This window comes from Ursus arctos, unplaced genomic scaffold, assembly GCF_023065955.2.
Source record: "Ursus arctos isolate Adak ecotype North America unplaced genomic scaffold, UrsArc2.0 scaffold_13, whole genome shotgun sequence".
Classification (NCBI taxonomy): Eukaryota; Metazoa; Chordata; class Mammalia; order Carnivora; family Ursidae; genus Ursus; species Ursus arctos.
The window spans coordinates 7,604,166-7,626,698 of NW_026622797.1; the positions used below are offsets into that span (position 1 = coordinate 7,604,166).

Consider the following 22,533-nt stretch of genomic DNA (forward strand, 5'->3'; position numbering starts at 1 on the left):
GCGTCTGGCAGGCGAGTTCTCAGCAAAGGTTGGTTATTCGTGTGATTTTTCTTTCTTTCTTTCTTTCTTTTTTCTTTGTACCTAAAGCCGGGGAAGGAGAGGAGGAAGGAAACAAAACCAAGGAGGAAAGATAGTGGGCTGGGGGCTGGGGGCTGGGGGCAGAGGAATCGGGAGATCAGAAGGCAGCCTGGGGCAGCGAGGGGCGGGCCGCTTTCACCACTTCCCAGCATCTATTACAGATGTGGATTTTGTAAGATCCGCAGGCTGCCAGCCGGGGTAATGTTTGAACCCTTCAGAGCACGGTGGCAATGGGCGTCTCGGAGAATAATTAACTCCATGTGCTGACCTTATTTGTGGATGTGTTTCCTCTCAGGTGAGTCAATAACATCTCGGGATTGGGACACCCAGTTTTCTGGGCACTGCTGGCCAGTCCCGAAATGGAACATAAGGAGGTGGTCCTTCTACTTCTTTTATTTCTGAAATCAGGTAAGACGGAGGATTTCTTTTTTAAATTTTAATTAAAATGTTTTCCTCGCAATGTCCTAAACATAGATCACAGGATGGCTTTCCGTGCAGCTTGTTTAATTTAGCTCTTGCTGCATGAGAGTCCGAGATCAAAACTCTACCTGTAAGATGAACACATTCTTTAAGAACTAAGCTTCATTTCCCCGAGCACGCTGAAGACCAGGGGGGCAGCGGAAATGATGAATGACTTTTTAAATGGACAAGATTGCTTGCGGGGTGGTTGTGGTAGTTGAAACAATAGCCAGGGTAGCCAGCAACCCAAACAGTTGTTGGCGCCCTTGCCTGGCTCTCAGTTCCATTACTGGAAACCATTTCTGTTACTGTGTTGCATTCTCTTCCCTTTCAAATATAAGCCGTGGAATCTTTCTTTGTGTTCTCTGACCAGTCAGTGGTGGAGGCCGCTGGTTCCCTGCCCACTGAGGCTTGACGTGAGCCCTCCATATGTCTAGGTTTGCTCCTTATGCCTGAAGAAACCACACACGCTGATTTGCCAAATGATGTATGCATGTAGGAGTTTCATAAGCATTCACGAAGTGCTGGAGGGAGGCCGGCACATTTTATACATATGTGTCTGTGTGTGTGTGTGTGTGTTTCCTTAGGTAATACTCGCTTATTTAGCTGATGCAGTAGTATATTCCTTCCCATTTTACAGAGGAGGAAATCCATACTTAGGAAAAGTAGGTCATTTCTCTTTTGACCAAACTCCTAAATCCAGGAAGTGAAGAAACCAGAATATAAACCAAGGCTTTTCTAGAAGGAATCTGGTGCTCTTCTCGCTTTTCAGCTTGGTTTAAACTTCCTTTAAAATATTCTAAGCATGACCTTCTAGTTGTTGTTGTTTTTTTACATTTTTTGAACATTTCCATTACCCCGGGAAGAAACTCCACACCCCTTAGCTGTCACCCCCACCCCCCTTCCCCCCACCTGCATACACGCCGGGCTCCTGGCAGTTGCCAATCAACTTTCTGTCTCTGATTTGTCTCTTTTGGACATTTCATCTAAATGGAATCTTACATTATGCTGGCGGTTCTTCCCATAGACAATGTGTGGATACTTGAAATTCAGTTTGTAAATTGCCAGATAAAATTTTGTCAGCTGTACTTTAAATGAGAGTTAAATATATTTGAAGTCAGTGGAGCCGTTTAAAGAAATACCAGACAATACAGAGTGGACGATGGCACAGAGATTTCTGTGGGAAGTGGTGGTGTGGGGGCGCAGGTATGCATATTCTAAGTCAGCCTACGGACAAGGGGACCTGGAGCGCCGTCAGCGGATCCGGGGCTCGCACCAGGCTGGGAGAGCAAACTTCCACAACAGGGTTAACATAGGTTTTCACCAACCTTGGGGGGAGACTTTCATACGCTCTTTTTGAAAGAAAGGCATTTACTCTGTTTCTGTGGATGCGTTTCCTCTTTCCAAGGCACGAATGTGACTGGGGAGAGGAAAAAATATCCTTTTACAGCTGTTCTCCATAGTTTCATAAACTGCTAAGTCTTTTTTCTTCAAACACATGAGCAGGGGTGTAAATATATACACCACAGTGATAAAAAAAAATAACCCACATTATTAATGTAATACATATGCTTTTGTAGGAGCATAATCTACATTTGGCCTTAAATATAAAATATTTTTCTTTTTTTAAAGATTTTATTTATTTATTTATTTGAGAAAGAGAGAGGGAGCATGAGAAAGAGAGCGCGTGCGCACACGCACGAGCAGGGGGGAGGGGTAGAGGAAGCCGCAGACTCCCCGCTGGGCAGGGAGCCTGGTATGGGGCTCCATCCCAGGACCCCGGGATCATGACCTGAGCCGAAGGCAGAGGCTTAACCCACTGAGCCACCCAGGCGCCCTAAAAATAATTTTCATACTAAAAAGATGAGTTTAATATTTCTCGGTCAACCAGTACACCATCCGACAGCCCACTGCCTTAGAGCCCTCAAGGTGAAGAAAAGGAAATAATGCGGGGAAACTTTTCAAGAGCAAAAGAAAAAAATGTATTCTCTTTTGGGATATTTCTTTGGGATATCAGCTCCTAAGGTGGTCTCAGCAGTTTTTTGCTATGAAATAAGATAACATAATCAAAGGTAACTTAATTAAAGGGTGATATAAATGGAAATTTTCTTGTCTTGGTATCATTTATACCCCGGCCTGCTCAATTTCTAAGAACTCTTCAGAAAGTCTAATTTAAGTCTTTACAGGATACACTTTGAAGAGTTACTGTTTGCTGTGGTTGTTTTTTTGAAGATTTTATTTATTTGTTTGTTTGTTTTATTATTTATGTATTTATGTACTTATTCATTAGACAGAGAGAGAGAGTGCACAGCAGGGAAGGGGCAGAGGGAGAGGGAGAAGCAGACTCCCCACTGAGCAGGGAGCCCAATGCAGGGCTCCATTCAGGACCCCGGGATCATGACTGAACTGAAGGCAGACGCTTCACCGACTGAGCCACCCAGGTGTCCCCCGTGTTTGTTTTTTAAATCACATCCGGATCTATAGAATTTACCCAAGCACACCTCTTCTTGGAAATGAGAGTTCAAATCAGGGGAAATATGGGATGAAGGCATGGACATGGGTCTAAAACCTCTACATCTCCATAATCCTTTGAAACCTTTTTCTAGTGATTTCTGGTACCTTAAACTTAACTACATCAGCTAACTTCCTGTTCAAGAGCCAGCTTCCAGTTTGGAGTATCTTAAATTGGGCGAGGACAGGTAGCAGAGGGAAGGGAGCATGGCCTCAAGAAGATGCCTCTTCTCCGTCTGCTAGAGTGCATCGGCCCTGTGCCCCATGTGTTCCCAGGCAGGCAGGGCGGGCCTTTCTGGGAATGAGGCTCTGAGCCCGAACGATCCTTCCTCCTGAATAATTTTCATCAGGATCTAAACATGCTCCAGAATGTCTCATCTTTAAAAAAAATTCTGTGACCGCACAGGCCCTCTGGGAAGAGCTTGCTTTCACAGTTAGGCTCCTGAAGACTCGTCTTCTCATGTGGCTCCACGGCTTCTCCTGGTCACTCTTCAATCCGCTTAGCCTGGCTTTGGTCCCCACCACTCCCCTGGAGATGGTCACGGCTGCCATGTTGTCTCATCCCATTTAGGCAATCTTTAGGCAACTTAGCTGTCTTCATTTCATTAACCTCTTCTGGCCTCTGACCCTGGGAAAATCGGCAGGGTTCCACACCAAAAGCAGGGAGGCTGCCACCTCCAGGCCTAGAGTAGAGCCCTCAAAGCCAGCTCAGGTGCTGCCTGGAGCCTCGGAACAGAGAGCACTCCTTGTAGTTCCTTTAGGAACACTCTGCCCTGTCAAGGGGCAGAGAAACCCTTGGACAGATTCTTTGACTCAGATTTTAGCTCCTAGAAAAATCAAGGCCAGTATTTATCCCAGGCTCTGCTTTTTTATCATTTCCTCAGAAATGCCAGAGACACTGTGGAAGAAAATGATTTCTCTTTAATTTATAGTGAGCTGTCACCGTATGAAGCCCAGTATAAAAATGATCTTACATAGTCGTTGAGATTTCGTTCAGGTCTTGTTTGCTAAAATCGTCAGCTCAACAACATTTTTATATCTCAAGGAGGAACCATTCAGAAAATGTCATCAGTTTAAGTAACAGTCACAACCAGAGCTTATACTGTGGGCAATCAAGCAATGGCCTCCAAGTTGGGTTTATAGCCATGGATGGACAAATCGACATCAGTAATTGCGAACACAGCGGCCACTGGTGGCCTCTTACTGTTCTATCACGGCAGATAAATCCAGTTTAGTCTATGTAAGGTTTCATGGCCATTAATGTAACAGAAGTTGTTAAAGACTCCTAGTCTATTAATCTATCAATCCACTTGCTCTTTTAATGTAACACAACCTAATAGTGGAATCGTTTCCTTGACTCAGCATTTTACTCATGACACCTGTTCTGCTTTCCAAAATGCAGCAAGTTTCCTGTGGTCAGTGCACAGCAAATAGAGGATTACAAAGGCCTGATAAGTGCACAGTGGTGTTAATGAATCGTAACCAGTTAGCCCACTTCCCTCTTGCGTTGGCAGGCCGCGGAGACCCCCTGGCTGACTATGTGAACACGCAGGGGGCTTCGGTGCTCAGCCTCACTAAGAAGCAGCTGTGGGTGGGAAGCATAGAAGAATGCGCGGCCAAGTGTGAGGAGGAAACGGAATTCATCTGCAGGTACGCTCTCTTGGCGGTGGCTCACTGGTGCAAACGGTGCCCTTTGAGACACTCTTATTTTGATAACGAGAAGTTTGCTCCAGGGTTTACTAACAAAAACAGGATTTAAGAGGCAAGAGGCATTTCATGGGATTGGAGTTTGGAATCTGTGCTCCCTGGACCAGATGCCACATGAATAGTTCCTTGTTAGAGTTTATTTGTGTCCCCTTCAGAAAAATGCCCCCGAAGGATGTTATTTTTACACATGACATCACCAGCTACTGTTCTGAACTCTAGTTTTTGACATCATCATCAGTAAATATTTAATGAGGATCCTGTGATCAAGGGTCCTAGACCGTAAGGAATAAAGAAGCAGAGATACAATGACCCAACATACATGATATATATGATCTCTGTCCGTGGATGACAGATCTTTGTATAGTTGCAAGAGATCCAGTGCTTGCCTTTTTGTATTTATGGTGTAGTCTCAGAAGCTGGATAAAATGTAAAAATTAAAAAACATGCGACGCGAGGTGTTGATAAGTGACGTAATCAATGTATGCCCTATAAAGATTCAGAGGAAGGAACAATTCCTAAGGGTTGAGAGGGCTGGAGAAGTCCTGGGGAGGAGGCACTGAGCAGGACTTTGAAGGGTGAGTGACAGGTACTGCCAAGGCAAGAGGCGTTCTGGGCCTAGGACTGAATGGACCACACTGGCCAGAAAGGCTCATGGAGAAAATGGGGCTGGAAGGACAATCGTGGATGGCTTTGAATGCCAGACTGAATGTCCAGGGCAGGACCACGGGGATGGGCAAGGCGGGGTGAGGTGAAGGCGTGGGGGATGGCATGTAGAGGCTGGAGTCAAGGGGACTTTATAGGAAGGGGAAATTCTACGAGTCCAGAAGTCACATAGGCCATCTCGGGAAGGGGTTCAAAGCAATCAGAGTTGCTTCTTTCCAACACAAAACCAAATATTCTAGCACATAGGTGAAGAAAGAGCAAAGTAGTTGAAACACAACATTTGGAGGAGGAGAAGGTAAAGGTGGAAGGAAACAAGAGAACTACCTGTCAGGTGTCCTTTTCCAGCACTTCCTTGGTACTGGGCCAAATTTAATGGGAAATAACCATTCCGAGCTCCTTGACCCCTCAAGAGATACCATTATCTTTTGAGTCTTTTAATTATTAACAAAAGTTTACTTTCCTTAAGTAGGGGAAAACATTTTTTTGGGTTTCCTGATTTTTGTCCGCAGGTCATTCGAATATCACAGTAAAGAGCAACAATGTGTGATCATGGCTGAAAACAGCAAGTCTTCTGTAGTCTTCAGGATGAGAGATGTGATTTTATTCCAAAAGAGAAGTGCGTATAATCTTCTTCTTCCTCCTTCTCCCGGTCCCCTCCTTCTTCTTTTCCTCCCTACCCTTCCCCCGCTTCCGTTCCCCTTTCTCCCCCCGCCCCACCTCCTTTTTTTTATCTCTGTAGTTTATCAGACCAGAGAATGGAGGCACTATCATGCAGCGAAAATTCAGACTCAGGATAAGATTTGGTCACTAATCCCATTTGTCAAGTTGAGTATATGACTTCAGCTTTTAGATTTTATTTTTCTTGATTTAAAAAGGAGGGAATTGGACTGACAAAATCACGTCTACCTCTAGGAGCCGGAAAATAAGAAAATCAATATTTTATTTTATCTTTAAAGAGAGGGGAATCTAAACGTTCCTTATGATCTTGGCTTTTTGTGCTGCAGGGACCATGGTCCCTGGGCCCTAGCTTCTGGTCTGAATCCTGCAGAAATAGAAAAACTGAGGTGTCTTAAATCCTCAGTAACATTTGGATACAGACAAAATCCTTACTTTCGTTTTTTAACATTTCCAATGTTTTTCGGTCATGGTCTCCCAATTTCCCTCAGACTCGAAAATGTGGTCTTTTGAAAATGTGCAAGAGCTGCGGTTCCTTTTTCATAGCTTCCTTGAAAATTCTGGGTCAGTAGTCCCATTGTTTAGGATAACAGATGGCCTAGATTCCTACGGAAATTGCATGACTTTTTCGAGATGCAAAATTCCATTAAGCATGTCTGAAGAGTTAGATGAATGTATGACCCTTTACAAACGACCCCGTCCTCTGTTACTGGCCGGGAGTGAGACGATTTATAATAACAGTGTAGTTCTCCGAATATGCTGTATCACAGGTGTTAAAGAAGCGTCCTCTTTCACCTGTTCTTGACAATGAGCTGCAGCATTCTCTCTAGTCTCAACACGAAACTCTCAGTATGTTTTTTTGAAGTATTTCTTTAGGTTAGGATGATTTCTATGCATCGGTTCGTCTTCTGAGGTTGAATTAGCTGTGTGCCTGCCAGACTCTTCTTCTTATCACTGTTTATCCCTTATTCTTGAGGTTAAAGTGCAGAGCAAATTTAAAGTCTATCTGTTGAAGTTATTCGTTTTTACAAATAGCGAAGGATGAGTTATATAGGGCTACCTACTAGATTAAAAAAGAAAGGGGAGGGGGCCTGGTGTGATTTTCCCTGCAAAATGCTAACATTTGAATAAATCATTTGTAAATTGTTAACCAGAAAGAAGAGGGGGTGACCACTAGGCTTAGTTTGAATGGTCGAATTGTTGCTTGTTTTCAAGGGGATGGAAAGGAGCAAAAGGTTATATAAACTCTGGCGGGTACATACAAACAAAAGAGAGGTAAAAAGTCAAAAGTCAGTCATTCTGTGGGGCTTGTGTCTTTACCGTAGCCCATCGACCCGCTGCTGAATTACCTGCCCGGGTTTTTCTGGGAACACTCAGTGTCAGATCCCATCTACATCTGACCCCGGCCGGCACGGCCATTGCCACCACCAGGGTCTAAGTGGTCACTGTCACTGGCCAGGCACAGCAGGGGATGGGCCGTAACTCCTCTGCTTGAAACTCCTCGTGCCCTTTGAGTAAAATCCAGATACTTAACCGAATGCTACTGGGGCCTGTGTTATTTAAGCCCAACGCGTTTGCTCGGTTCCCGAGTCTTTTCTACACTGGGCTCGTGTCTGTTCCGTCCACATACCAGCCACACACCCCACTGCCAAGGCCTCTCCTGTTCTCACCTTCCACATCTCAACTCAAGCGTCACCTTCTTTGAAAAGCCTCCCCTGACCCCTGGTCCTCCAAAGTACCTTGGATTTACACTTCTGATCAGTGTAATATGTCTACTGTAATAATCGCTCTTGGTGAAGATATATTTGCAGTCCTTATACATGGTCTTGGGTTAAAAACATTTGTTGGCTCTCATTGTGTTAGAAGAACTTTCCCCAGATAATTGATCGATTAATTTAAAAAGTTGGCTAAGGTGGGAAATCATGAACGATGACACAAATATACCTTAAATATTTTATATTTTCATAGAAAATGCAACTTACATGGGCACCTTTCAGTGTAGAAGGGAGGCTTCTCTGAGTACGGAGCAGTTGTCTGGTACATTCCCTGCAGAAACGATGCTGTCAGTGCATTGTGTAGGATAATTGGTTTCCTTCTCTTTGAAGTGGAGCAAGGTCTAGAGACATCTGTTAATCAGTCTGACTGTAAAATATCTGTATTTTTAGGATTTCCCACCCAAAATTCTATAGCCAACTGTATGAGTGGATTACCCGCCATGGGCTTGATGGCCTGTTTAAAAACTATTCAAGTCTTGCAGGTCCTTAAAAGCATTCATCTTGGTTTTTTAAAGAATTCTTTTTCACATTCATTTCTCAGTTTAGATCATCTTTAATCAAACATAGCTGTATAAAAAGTTTTGACGATGAAAACAGTTGACTCTTGGAAGCATAAACTCTGCCTGGTGGGGACAGAAGTCGGGGAGGGGCACACTGGAAAGTGACCCACCAGCCCCAGGTGTGCACCTCACCACATGTGGGACGCAGGCGAGCATCTGACCATGTGTTTTAAAAACAGCTTGGAGCCTCTTGGCTAACCAGTCAGTTGGCTGAGTGGAGGCTAGCTGAGGGTGTCTACTGTCTGCATTTACAGTGTACAACTCCGTTTGGCAGTTTTTCATATTTAAAATTCCGGGATCCTCAAGAAATAGAAGTGGCAGGGATCTCTTTCCACCTCTGCAAAGCCTGCTTCTCCCCCTGCCTGAAAAGCCCCTGTCCCGGTTCCCCTTCACCCTGTCCTCACGCTGTTTGTTTTCTGTTATGTGTGTCCCCGTGAGGTTACCTCGTTTGATAATGTGTGACCATGATTACTTTCCGTAACCAACCCCTTTGGGTCCACTAGAACGTAAGCTTTATGAGGGTAGGGCCTCTGCTCTAGCCTCCACGTGTCTCCAGCACCCAGCACGGTACCTGGTACACAGAGGGGCCGTAGCTTTGAATAAATAAATCAGAGCACCAACGGCTCAGTGAGCTGCAGCTCTTACACAGACGGGAGATGCAAAAGACTGTCTTTTTGGGGACTGGGAAAATGGTGTCTCCTATGCGAGTCCTTTCAACACGACTGAGCAGGGCAAAACTTCTTCGCGGTGCTTCTCGCGGAGGGCTTGCCCACGGTGTGGATCCCCCTTCAGTCTATCTTTCAGAGTGCAAGACCGGAAATGGGAAGACCTACAGGGGGACAATGTCCAAAACGAAGAATGGCGTTGCCTGTCAAAAATGGAGTGACAGTTCTCCACACATACCTAAGTAAGACTTGCATGTCTGTGTTCACCTGTGGTCCTTAGAACGCTCCCCTTACCCCTCAAAGCAGACGACGTGAATAAGCAGGTACGGAGAGAGCGTTACTGATGTCGAGGTGGAACGGCTCAGTCATTTGTAGCACAAAAGCAGAAAATGGTTGCTTTCCGTTTGCTCTTGTGTATATTGTTGTGGAAGACCGAGGGTGTGGAAGGATGCTTCGTGAAAAAGAACAATAAAACCACGAATTCCAGGGGGAGTCTGAGAAAAGAGCAACGATGATCATGTTTAGGGCTGAATGAGCCTAAATCAAACATACCGAGTCAGAACCCTCCCCACTTGCTCGCCTCAACACTGCAGAGCGAAGGAGCAAATAGAATAGAAACAAAAAACAGACGATCGCGTAACTTCCTATTAGTTATTGTAGTGTCATTCTTTTCCTGCTTTCCCCAGATGGCAGTAGGCGGCATTGTTGGTAACAGTTCTCATCCGTCCTCAGTGACAATGCTTATCGAGTAGGAAGTTAGTGTCTGCCACCCCCTCCCCCAACCAGTTGCCTTTATTATATCTCTGTGAGATGGGCAGATAGAATATTCCCAAGACATATGGCGTATAGAGGAAAAACGATTAAACCAAATGGCCAAATCATGGAGTGCCAGGGGCTTTAGAGAGAGTCTAGGCCATCTCGACCCCCTGTGGAGGAGGACACTGAGGTCCCGAGAGGGGCACTTGACCAAAAACAGGTGCATCAAAGCACAGAAACAAAATCCGCTGTTTAGATTCTAAGTCTCGGGCTTTTGATCTAATTTTTATCCCTACCCAGCAACTCATTTCTAGAACTGGAAATGAGCTTAACTCCACCCACCCCCACACGTACGGAATCAGACAGACGGGTTTTAACTTGAGATGCTACTTACAGGTGTTCGCGCTGATGCAAGATATATTCTGTTTGACATTGGGCCTCAATTTCCTCATCTGGAAAATACGGATAGTAAGACCTTCCGGAGAGGGGTTTTACTAAGGCTAAATGAGAGAATAATCTAGAAAGATTTCAGTATTGCCTAGCGCAGAGTTCACAGAGACAGAGTGGCATTAACGGCGACTATTTTTACAGGGAGGAGGGCAACTGACAAAATCAGGTGTTTTTCTGTCCACGTACAGAAGGAATCAAGAATTTGGCAGGCTTTTGAGGCCTGTGTATTTCTAGTGACTCTGCATAAACACACCTGGCTCTACTTCTGAGACTCCGCTGTTGATACAGTAATAATGGTAATATTAGCTACCGTGCGGAAACAGCCTACCAGTAGCATCAAAAATCAGACAACACAGAGCTGAAATGAATGAACCTCATGGGAATAGCCTCTCATTCTGCCTTCCTAATAACATACTGACTTTTAAAATACACTTGACCCTTGAACAACACGGGATTAGGGCCGCTGACCCCCTGTGCAGTTGAAAATCCAAGTGTAATTTTTGACTCCCCCCTAAACTTAACTACTAGCAGCATACCGTTGACTGGCAGCCTTCCTGAGAGCATAACCGGTCCGTGAACACAGATTTTGTATGTTCCGTATGTTACGTGCTGTATTCGCAGAATAAAGTAACCCTGAGAAAAGACAGTGTTCCTAGGAAATCACAGGGAAGAGAAAAGACTTTACAGCGCTGTACCGTATTTATTGAAAAAAATCCCCCGCTAAGTGGAGCCACGCCGCTCCACCCCGTGCTGTTCAAGGGTCCGCTGGATAGTGAGGGATTCTTTCCCGCCCTCCGCAGCTACACGCCCGAGAAGCACCCCTTGGAGGGGCTGGAGGAGAACTACTGCAGGAACCCGGACAATGACGAGAAAGGGCCCTGGTGCTACACCACAGACCCAAACCAGAGGTTCGACTACTGCAGCATTCCGCAGTGTGAAGGTCAGGAGCGCCTCTAGAAAGAGCTTTCCCATCTGCCCTTTCTCTGTAATTTGCTGTAAAGTGATTCCCTTACAGGGATATTCTTAAAAATCAGCTGGTGGCATGACAAAATCGAGTAAGGTAGGTACTTCTTGGAAAAGACCAAAAATGTGCTCAGACTCCCCTCCTTTTTGAACTTAATTATTTTATTAAAATGTTATGTCCATATGTACAAATAATCAAACTGGATATACAGTCTAGATATGATTTCTTATGCTTAAAGCTCTTACATGGTATAAAGCCAAAAAAAAAAAAAAAAGACTTGTAATTAAATAGTTAAAATGAAACCACAAAATCAGGGTACCTGGGTGGGGAACCTGCTTGGGACTTTGTCTCCCTCTACCCCCCGTCCCCACTCTTTCTCTCTCAAATAAATAAATAAAACTTAAAAAAAACCCCACAAAATCAATAAAATCCAAATAAATATACTAATTTAATGTGGTAGACTTTGTGGTTTCATCAAAGCTAAGCAACGAATCAGTTTTTAAACCAGCAACCCACTATCTTCATGGACCAACCAGTTTAATAGTGTACGTGGACAGTAAATGCGAAAAAATTTTAAGATCTCTTATCGAAAAAAAATTTCTTCTTTTCCTATTTTCTGCTACATTTATTGGTGGAAAGGGGACTAGATGAGGGCGGAATTGTGCAACACCTGCGACGGCCCAGGTCTCCCATCTTTGTTTCCACTGCAGGGATGCTTTATTGGTGTGTGATGGTGTGAGGTCATCTGGTCCTTAATCCACACAAAAACATCAGTTTTGTATCAAGTCTGCCTCGGTTTTCTTTATTAGTACATAAAAAAATTAAAATCTTTAATTACCCTGCTGCCCCATGTTATTCCAATAATACCAAACCAACGTTGCAGTTTTTAAATAATGTAAGAAAGCAAAAAACTAGGCATGCTTCTCAGTAGAGGAGTGCCCTGTTATCTGCAGGGGACACGTTCCAAGACCCCCCGTGGATGCCTGAAGCTCCAGACAGTACAGAACCCTTTAGATACTACGGTTTCTTTTCCCTGTATGTGCATACAACAAAGTTTTATTTACAAATTAGGCACAGAAAGAGATGAACAACAATAACTGAGGCTAAAGGAGACCGATCCTGACTCACTATAATGGAACTTATGTGAACGTGGTCTCCCCACCTCCACGTCCTGCTGGACTGTGTTCTCCCTTCTTCCTCTTGGGACGATGTGAGACGATCAAATGCCTACGTGTTGAGATGAAGTGAGGGGAATGTCGTTGTAGGCATTGTGATGTAGACAGTAGACTGTGCCCTTCTGACGATAGGTCAGGTCATCTGCTTCCAGACTGAGGTTCACTGCACGTAACTGAAACGCAGAAAGCCAAACTGTGGATGGGGAGGGGGGCTGCTGTAATATAAAAAGAGAAGCACTGTCCCTTTAAGGGATTGTTGGTCCCTAGGGAGGTCATGGGCACAAACCCAAACTCAAGCACTGAAATCCTGGGACGGTGCCAGCTGATTCAGCAGTTGTCCACGTGATCAGAATGATTTCATAGACATTTTAAAAAGATCGTTATTGAAATGAAGACAACCAATGTTTAAAAATCCTAATAGAGAACTTACAGATTTCTGAGACCACGTGCACCTTCTCCCCCCTCTTCCTCCCTCTCCCACCCACTGAGGGCCAGCGCATCCCAGTTTGAGGACAGGACATTATGGAATTTCTGGATGTGGTCATAACTATAATAGTTCAGAGGGTATTGACCAAAATACACTGATTTTACCACTTGAAGAGGGAACGACATGTTAGATTATGTATTAGAAGGGTTTTACAGCCAATTTTGTTCCTAAGCGATTGTTGAAAAGGACAAATGAATAAGTAGCAGGTGGTATTTGAGCCATTTCTAGGTTTACTCTTTTGTGATTCATCCATATGAGTTTTTCTTTCTTCCTCTCTTCCTTCTCCATTCTGTGCAGATGAATGCATGCATTGCAGCGGGGAAACTTATGAGGGCAAAGTTTCCAAGACCAAGTCTGGACTCGAGTGCCAAGCCTGGAACTCTCAAACCCCACATGCTCACGGATATATTCCTTCCAAGTAAGTTTCACTGGGAAAGAAATTAGATGTTTACAGCTCTGTGGCTCTATGGGACATGTAATGTTATTCGGATATTTTCATATTCCTCAGGAAGCAAACGCATCTGAAGTTTTGAATTTCAAAGTTTGTAACTTTCCACATGCCTGCAAGTGAGGGTTAGGGTTGGGTATACGCTCTCGCTCCTCAAAATGTGGTCCATGGAGGAGTGATGCCATCTGACAGTTTGTCAGAGATGCGGAGTCTCTGAGCCTCTGAATCGGAATTTGCATTATAACCAGATTCCTGGCGGATTCGTATGCACATTAAATTTTAAGAAATACAGATACATCTCATTTCTGTATTTTCCGAATATTTCCCTCTTCTCTTTATGACTTTGCTTTTCCTTTACCCTGATGAGATTCAAGGCTTCCTAATATATGATCTACGGATGGGCTTTAGGGATTTTGTGAATCCCCCAACATTTTATGTATACTTATATCAGTGCATTCTTCTGGGGTGAGGATTCCTAACTTCCACCAGAACTTCAAAGGGGATCATGAATTTTTAGGAGGAATCAGAATCCGTGATCTAGAAAGTAAGGATGATTCCTAGAGTAAGGTCTTCTGCACATTAATTGTACTGGAAAATGCCTCCCTCTCTGCGGCTTTTCCTCTTCTGTCTCCTCATTCTATGACAGCTGTAGAACCATAATGGGGCTTATAAAACTCCTAAGAAATGGGACCACGCCACAGATTTCATTGCGGAAAACCACTCCGCTGAATTTCTGCACCTCCCCGTTCTATATAGCTAGCCTAAAACACGGCTTTGCCATTTCCCTTCACAGCAGAAGTAGAGTAAAGACCTCAAGGCCCAGACCGGGTAAATTCACTTTCCAGAAACTAGAAGAGGCTTGCTCAAGCCACCGCTGGTTGTGCTCTTCATCCCGACGGAGTATCTGTGGCCTCTGAGAGGGCCACAGGCCTGCTGCGCGCGTCCCAGGCTTAGTTGCTGGGTCACTGCTGAGGTCCCTGCTGCACTATTTGGCCAGGTGCTTACAGGAGCATAATTGTGCCTCCCAGTTTAGAAGTAATGAGTACTGGGTATTACATAAGACTAATGAATTGCTGAACTCTACCTCTGAAACTAATAATACACTATATGTTCATTAATTGAATTTAAATTAAAAAAAATTTTTAAAAATGTCCCTCCCAGTTTCTCTAAGCTTGAAGGCTAGCAGGTCCAGAACCTGGCAGACAAGAAGGACGATTCCTTTAAGTTAGGAAGACGCCAACTTCTTGACCGTACTGTGTAGTAGATGACTGTCCCTCGCCAGTGAGTACTTTGTGCTGTAAAATGCTATCATTTGCAGCTCAATATCTGGAGTTTGCTTCCATTAATTTCCAGGAGGGCCAAAATGATAAAGTTCTGTGATTTTTGCACGTGTAAACTGTTAGGTAAATAGCCCTTAGAATAGCGAGCTAATCTTTCTCATGAGATTGTTGTCTCTTTGAGGACAGCCTGCATCCAGTCATGTCCTTCGGTGCCTGTGCCTCGCACACAGCAGGTGCTCAATATTTGCTCATTTGAAGTGATTCTTGGCCACAAATGTGAATGTTCAGTGCTATTAAAATCCTTCTTGCCCGTCCAGATTTCCAAACAAGAACTTGAAGATGAATTACTGCCGCAACCCTGACGGGGAGCCCCGCCCGTGGTGTTTCACGATGGATCCCAACAAACGCTGGGAATTCTGTGACATCCCACGCTGCAGTAAGTAGGGCGCGTGGCCAGTGCTCGGGGATCCTCGCCTGTTCCGCCCTTGGAATAAAAACGAACAAACAACAACAACAGAACAAACATATAAAGAAACTTCGTATCCGTGCTTGAGTACGGTGCCTAAAAGTGCCCTGCAAGTCCGGTGGGATGTAATCGCTCTTCTAAAACAATGTGTTGGTTACTGTGGGTTGATCAGAGCTCCTGCTGGTTCTGTTTCTGTTGTTGTTTTTCCTACCTCGTCTGAGCACAGCTGAATGTAGGTTTGGGGGAAGTGTCTCTGATATCCTACTTCTCTCTAGTACGAAAGGGCAACAGACCCATCATGCTTTCTGGTACATGGATTTTAGTATCAACCAGAGTTCCTTATAACTGACACTTTATTAAACAAAGATTTCTCTGGCTGTGCAGTTTTTCAGTGAGCCAAACGTGTGAGACAGCAGCAGGAGAATAGCCTTCAGGGGGAGACTTGGAAGGAATGACTCGGAAGGAACAATTTTATATTTTCCTTCTGTGAGAATTTGTGGCAAAGGACTAAACATTTAGACGAGGACAGACATCAAAAGTTAAGAAAGATGCAGGAGAGCCTGATGGTGGCTTCCTGTTCTTCGGTCTGACAATGATCCTTTGGGACTCTGAAGGTTATCAGGTACTCTCCTTTATGGGTATCCATTTCTCTTTTTATCATCTTTTTTTTCCTCTCAAGAATTTCTTGATTTCTGTATGCTTTTCCTTGGAGATAATTTTCGCCTTCTTTCTCTGGACTCTCTGTGGTTTGGCTTTGTGGAATGCTGGCTGGCACCCAGCTATGTTTACTCATTTATTCATCACAAAGGAACTTGCATCATTGATACATGTGGCCCTGACCATGTATGATGAACTGAGCAGAGAAAATACAGAAAGAAGCATCTGCTGCAAGGGTCTTGTCCTGGGAGGAGTTCTTCATGAGATGATCTCATTAACATAGATTCTAGCAAGTTAACTTCTTTTGAAAATGATAGACAATCTTCAAGTGCCAGATTCTAAGAGACGATGAGCAGATGCACCATTCCCCTACAGCAGCTGTCTGTGCATTCTTTACTGTAAAAATATTCATTGTGATGTATTACCCCCATTCAAGCAACACCACCACCCCCTTCTGGCCCCACGTATCAGTGTCTGAAGGGCAAAGGGGAGAACTACCGGGGGAAGGTGTCCGTCACTGCATCCGGACATACTTGTCAGCGCTGGAGCGAGCAGACCCCTCACAAGCACAACAGGACCCCGGAAAACTTCCCTTGCAAGTAAGTCCGCCTCTGGTCCCAATCCCTGTCTGCTGAGCGGAATGTGAAATCCCACTGACTTGGCCTTAATTTTGTTTCTGGAGGAACCTACGTTAAAATATTCTTGAATGAAAACTGGCCAAGTCATTGGCAAGGGAAGTGAAATTTTGCACTGATTTTCTTCTCACACTCGTTCTCAAAGTAGGGCTCCCGAGACCAGCAGCCTTGGCATCAGCTGAATTTGTTAGAAATGTTAATTCTTGGGCCCTATCCAGATATACGAAATCAGAAACGGCGGTGGGTCCCAGCAATGTGTTCTGAGAAGCCCTTCACTAAATGCACAGTGAGGCTTGAAAACACTTAAATTCTACGCCTGTAACACTGATCCCAAGGCTCTGAAGTGTGCCCTCTTGAGGCAGGAACAGTGTGGAAAATGCCCGTTGTGTTTTCAGACGAGATCAGGTGCGTTCAGGGTGGTATGGCCGTAGACCCGTTGTGTTCTCAGCATTGAGCGCAGCACCTAGCACGCAGCAAAGGACCGATTTTGCTTGACTATCCACAGGCCAGGCATCCACGCCCAGCATTTACCAGCAAGCAGTATCGGGGCCGTAGTTCCGTGGACCCCGTGGCATCCTGCTGTGTTTCAGTTTCCACCTGTCATTTGGTTTGTGTAAATCTGGAGAATTAGCTGGAGATATCCCCAGTACTACCGTTAGTAAGCATGCATGCACCATTATCCATTTAGCCTTTTTGGAAAGCCGAATCGCGATCACTTCTTTTTCAGAAATTTGGATGAAAACTACTGTCGCAACCCTGATGGAGAGTCGGCGCCGTGGTGCTACACGACGGACAGCGAGGTGAGGTGGGAGCACTGCCGCGTTCCGTCCTGTGAGTCCTCTCCATTAACCGTGGACTCTCTGGACACCCCAGGTAAGAAGGGGGAGCGAGAGCCGGCCGAGGGCCCCAGTGTGCTCCGTGCTTTTCCACTCCAGTGGGATCACGGTACACAGTAGCTTTGCTTATACTTCAATTCCGTTCTGGTCCGAGGACGCGCCCTGTGATTTCAGTTCTTCTAAATCGTTGAGGCTTGTTTCAAGGTTCAGAACGTGGTCATCTTGGTGACTGTGCCCTGTGCCCCTGCAATGAGTGTAGCCCTGCTGGTATTGGGGAGAGTGTTCTACGAAGGCCAGTTAGGACAAGTGGCTTAGTATTGTTTAGCTCTTCTGAATCCTTACTCTTTTTATGTTTTAATCTCTGTTCCACTGATGACTGAGAGATGAACGGTGACATCTCCAACTTTAGCTGTGCCTTCGTCCGTATCTTTTTGGTCTTTGCTTTATCTATTCTGGAACTCTCTGTTAGGCATATAGACATTTAGGATTGTTATGGCTTCTTGAAGAAATCACCCCTTTATCATCACGTAATGTCTTTGGAAATACTGCCTGCTCGGGTCCCCTTTTACTGAGAGGAAGACAGCCCTTGCAATTCTATGTTCACTAGTGTTTGTATGAGCTCAGCCTTTTACTTGAAATGTTTAGCATTCAATGTAATTGTTAATATGGTTGGATTTAAAAGTTGTTTTGACTTGTCCTATTTGAACTTTGTTCCTTTTTAAATCTTTTTCTGCCTTTGTTTGTTCATTCGATATTTTTTTTATTCTCTTCTATCCCCACTATTTGCTTACTGGTTAAACCATTTTTGGTGTTTTTAGTATTTTTTCTAATATTTAGAATATACATCTTTAACTTACCACATTCTACCTTCAAATGATATTACTTTACTTGATGTATAAGAACCTTAAGACAGTGTATTCCTCCTTCCAAAGTGTTTTGCTACTGTTTTCAAAGAGCTTATTTCTACTGTTATAAATCTCACAATACATTGATACTATTTTTGCCTGAATAGTCACATTTCAAAGTGATTGTAAATTAAAAATATCTATCTATCTATCTATCTATCTATCTATCCATCCCTCTATCATCTATCTCTCTTATCTATCTATCTATCTATCCATCCCTCTATCATCTATCTCTCTTATCTATCTATCTATCTATCTGTCATCTATCTATCTATCCCTCTATCATCAATCTCTCTTATCTATCTATCTATCTATCTATCTATCTATCTATCTATCCATCCCTCTATCATCTATCTATCATCTATCTATCTATCTATCTATCTATCTATCTATCTATCTATCATCTATCTATCCATCCCTCTATCATCTATCTATCTATCTATCTATCTATCCGTCCCTCTCTCTCTCTCTCTCTCCCTCTCTATCCATGCATACCATTTCTGATGCTCTTCGTTTCCTTTTGGAGATTCAAATTTCTATCTGGTATCGTATTCCTTCTATAAAAAAACCTTAACCTTTAGCATTTTTTTGTAGTACAGATCTGCTGCCGGTTTCAGATTTGTACGTCTGAAAATGCATTTTGCCTTCGGTTTAAAAAAATAATTTTGTTGGGTGTAAAGTTCTGGGCTGAAAATTGTTTCATTTTACCAGTTTAAATATGTTGCTCCATTGTATTCTGTTCTGAATAGCAGAAATCTATCTTTGTTCCTATGTATTTCATACTTCTTTCTTCTCTGGCTGCCTTTAAGACTTTCTCTCATTTTTGGTTTTCAGCAGTTTGTGATGTGTCCTTATGTATTGTTTGTTTATTCTTTGTGTGTGTTTATCTTGCTTGAGGTTCTCTGAGCTTCTTGAATTTGTGGATTGTGGATTTCCATTACTTTTATAAAATTCTCAGCCATTATCATGCAAATATTTTCCCCTGCTCTCTGTCTGTTTTCCTTTTTTTACATTCCAATTACCCTTTCATATTATCTCATACGTCATATATATTTGTTCTGCTTTTTTTCTCTCTTTGTGCGTCAGTTTAGGTAATTTCTATTAACCTATTTTCAAATTCACTGATTCTCTTTTCAGTTGTGTCTAGTCCGCTGATCAGCCCATCAAAGGAATTCTTCATCTCTAATATCATGGTTTTTATTTCTAGCATTTGCCTTTTTTCCTTTTTTTATAGTTTCCATCTCTGGAAATTCTTCACCTATCCATCTATATCATTCACCTCTGGTATAAAATGCTTCAATGGATTAATCACAGCTACCTCACGGTCTCTAAGAGGCTGCTCTAATCATCTCTGAGTCTGGCTCTGTTGGTTTCTCTTTCTTTTTTGGTATGTCTTGTGATTTTTCATCAAATGCGGGACATGGTGTGTGGTGGAATAGTAGCGATTGCAGTAACTATTACTTCCCCTTTGAATTGGATACACTCCTTTTGTAAGCATGTTGTGTGGGTAATTGAGTCAATCAAGTCAGCAAATGAATCGCATTTAGGTCATTGTTGCTGCTTTTCCTTTAAGCAGGTGTCACATTCCTCATCTACCCTGCACACTCCCTCACATTTCTTAGACTACTGTTTGGGGGTGCTCAAGAGTTTTCTTAGGATTCCTAATTCAGTCTCAATTTTTCGCAGTCACTGCGTGCTTGCACCACAGAGGGGTCTTGCTCTAAACCAGACTTTCATGACAGACTGCTGTTTCTTGTTTCTTAATGCTAAGCTTTTGATGGAGGTAGGCCTTCTCTGCCTCCCCTGTCTTAGATGGGCTCCATGCACCTGGGCTTTGAAGGTAATGTTTTCTTAATGTTCTTCAGCCTTCCTTCCATGGAACTAAATTCTAACTTGTGTCCGTGGTGGTTCTTAAGTAGAGGAGTAGCAGACTTCTGCTCTGTGTCAGCAAAGGATCCTGGCACAAAAGAATTCCCGGTCCCTCCTCTAGGGGAATAGATTTTTGCCTCTGCACCTCTCTGAGAAACAAAGGATATTTTGCCTGCCCTCTGGGATGCAGAACTGTTTCCTGCCCCATCACCCAACAGTGTAAGGCTTTGGCTTTGTATAAAGAAAAGGTCTGGGGTAACCCACAAAGATCTCATTTCTGCCCCCACTGGAAACCATTTGCCGCATGCAGCCTGCACCACTGAATGTGCCTCTGAGCCCCTACCCGGTTGTTCTCATGAACACCCAGTAGACATCCATAAACAGGAACTTGCACGTGAGGGCAATTTCCAATTATAAGCACTCTGATCCATGTATTTTTTCCCGAGTTTTAAATTAAATATTTACAAGAAAAGTTAGGTCACTAAAGTTCTCCAGTGTGATTGAGCTATTGTTTTCTTTGCAAGTCCATTTGCTTGCCAGTGTGGAAAAGAAAGCAGAGTTGATTCCCAGACAGTACTGTTCTCTTTGTGTCATCCGTTGCTTCACATATTTCTGTTCTAGTCATTATTTAGTTGATTATCTTCGGTTTCAGCTTCCATACCACCTGAACAGACTCCTGTGGTCCAGGAGTGCTACCAGGGCAACGGGCAGAGTTACCGAGGCACGTCATCCACTACCATCACAGGAAAGAAATGTCAGCCTTGGTCGTCTATGAGACCACACCGGCATGAGAAGACGCCAGAACGCTTCCCAAATGCGTATGTCTTTGCTTTTAACCACGAGAGGAACACTAGCCCACTTAAATTTCTGTGAGAAGGTCCATGCTTTAAACTAACTTCTAAGAACCAAATTTCTCTGGGCTCCAGAATGTGAGGTAAAATGTCTTAGGCACTTTGATTTTGAGCAAAAGCTCTGGAAAAAGAGAAGTTAGAGCCTGGCTATCTTTCCTGAGTACTTTTGTGAGAGAAAGAGGAGATGTATAGAGGTGTTGAGTTCATGCTAGTGGAAAGCTCAGGAGAACAAATGACCAAAAATAGAAACAGTACCGTTCCACAGCACCTGCTAAGGGTCAGTGCAGCCTTTCAACTGTGGAGTTTTATCGTTCCAACTGGAACCTCTGAAGTGAAGTTTGTCTTTGTCATTAGATCACAGATATCTATATACTTGAATATATACGCGTGTGTGTGTGTGTGTGTGTGTGTGTGTGTGTGCTATCATATATCATCTAATAATATCACTTAAGTTGTACTGACACATGGGTCTTGAACATGAGTGGTCGGCAGTGGTATGAGATGCCAGGAGATGGAGAGCAAAAGCAGGATGGCAGACGAGTGTCAGGAAGTGCACAGATGCTGATGGGCAAAATGGACAGGTAGATGGACAAATACCAGCGTTTCGCCATAAACATTTATAAAATGTAGGGTATAAAACTGTTTTCACATGATGGACAGCAGGTATCACAGGACTGAGAACTTTTAGAAGGGGAAATAAATTATTAGTAGTAAATTAGTAATTGGGCTTACTGAGACAGCTGGGATTTTGTAGGCTGGGTAATAATATGAACAGATCTGTGCAGAGAAGGAGCTCAAAGAATATGCCAGCTCTCCTTAAATCTTTGGCTGAATATAAAGGTACACACACACAGGGAGAGATTCCACAAAGTTCACAGGACAAAGAACAACTACCAGGGAGTGGTGAGATAAACGGGGATTACAGAACACACACAGCATCAGGAGATCCTCTGTTCAGAGATTGGAGATTCTGACAGAGAGGAGAGACTTCATGGGACACCATAAGCATTCCATAGAGACTCTAGAAAAGTCACACTTTAGGAGTAGAATTAATGTATTCCTAAAATAAAGGCTATTCTAGAAACACCCCAGCAAAGCTTAAAAGCAATCCTAAAAGGATCAGAATAATCTGTAAGTAAATTAACTGTTTGCTGCACATAAACTCAACTCTCTTCAGAGGAAAACAACAAAATCCAGTCACTCAGTCATGTGGCATCTACGATGTTTGGCACAAATTTAAAAATTACCAGATGTACAAAGATCATTAAGTGTGATCCAGAGCCAGGAGAAAAATCAGTCAAAACAAGCAGACCCAGAAAATGATAGAAATGTTGGAATCAGCAGCCAGAAATTTTAAGATATTATAATTACGTTCAAGGATTTAAAGGAAAATATGAATATAAAAGAGAAAATTGGATGTTCTGAAGAGAAAAGAAAGCTATAAAAGAGCCAAATGGAAAAGACAGGACTTAAAAAAATGTATCTTAAATGACAAATTCATTGGATGGCCTTAGCATCAGGTTAGACGTGACCAAAGAAAAGGGTCACTTGAAAATAACACAGTGTAAGCTCTACAGACTGCAGCCCAGAGTCAAAACACAGACTGAAAGAAAATAAACAGAACTTCAAGGATCTCTAGAAAAATGTCAAAAGGTCTAATG

General features: G+C 43.4%; 1 protein-coding gene across 2 annotated transcripts in view; it reads left to right on the top strand.

The window, feature by feature from the left end:
- Nucleotides 1–331: 331 nt before the first annotated feature.
- The window catches only part of PLG (plasminogen), a 38,773-nt gene continuing 16,571 nt past the window's right edge, over nucleotides 332–22,533 (top strand). Inside the window, exons 1-10 of one of the 2 annotated variants that reach the window (XM_026505170.4) lie at nucleotides 332–486; nucleotides 4,563–4,698; nucleotides 5,928–6,034; nucleotides 9,221–9,335; nucleotides 11,100–11,239; nucleotides 13,223–13,343; nucleotides 14,971–15,089; nucleotides 16,213–16,375; nucleotides 17,139–17,284; nucleotides 20,674–20,839. In XM_026505170.4, coding sequence (XP_026360955.2) covers nucleotides 438–486; nucleotides 4,563–4,698; nucleotides 5,928–6,034; nucleotides 9,221–9,335; nucleotides 11,100–11,239; nucleotides 13,223–13,343; nucleotides 14,971–15,089; nucleotides 16,213–16,375; nucleotides 17,139–17,284; nucleotides 20,674–20,839 — 1,262 coding nt within the window. In that variant the 5' untranslated portion in view covers nucleotides 332–437. The remainder of the gene's footprint in view (nucleotides 487–4,562; nucleotides 4,699–5,927; nucleotides 6,035–9,220; nucleotides 9,336–11,099; nucleotides 11,240–13,222; nucleotides 13,344–14,970; nucleotides 15,090–16,212; nucleotides 16,376–17,138; nucleotides 17,285–20,673; nucleotides 20,840–22,533) is intronic. The other variant, XM_044386461.3, reaches the window with a different exon arrangement.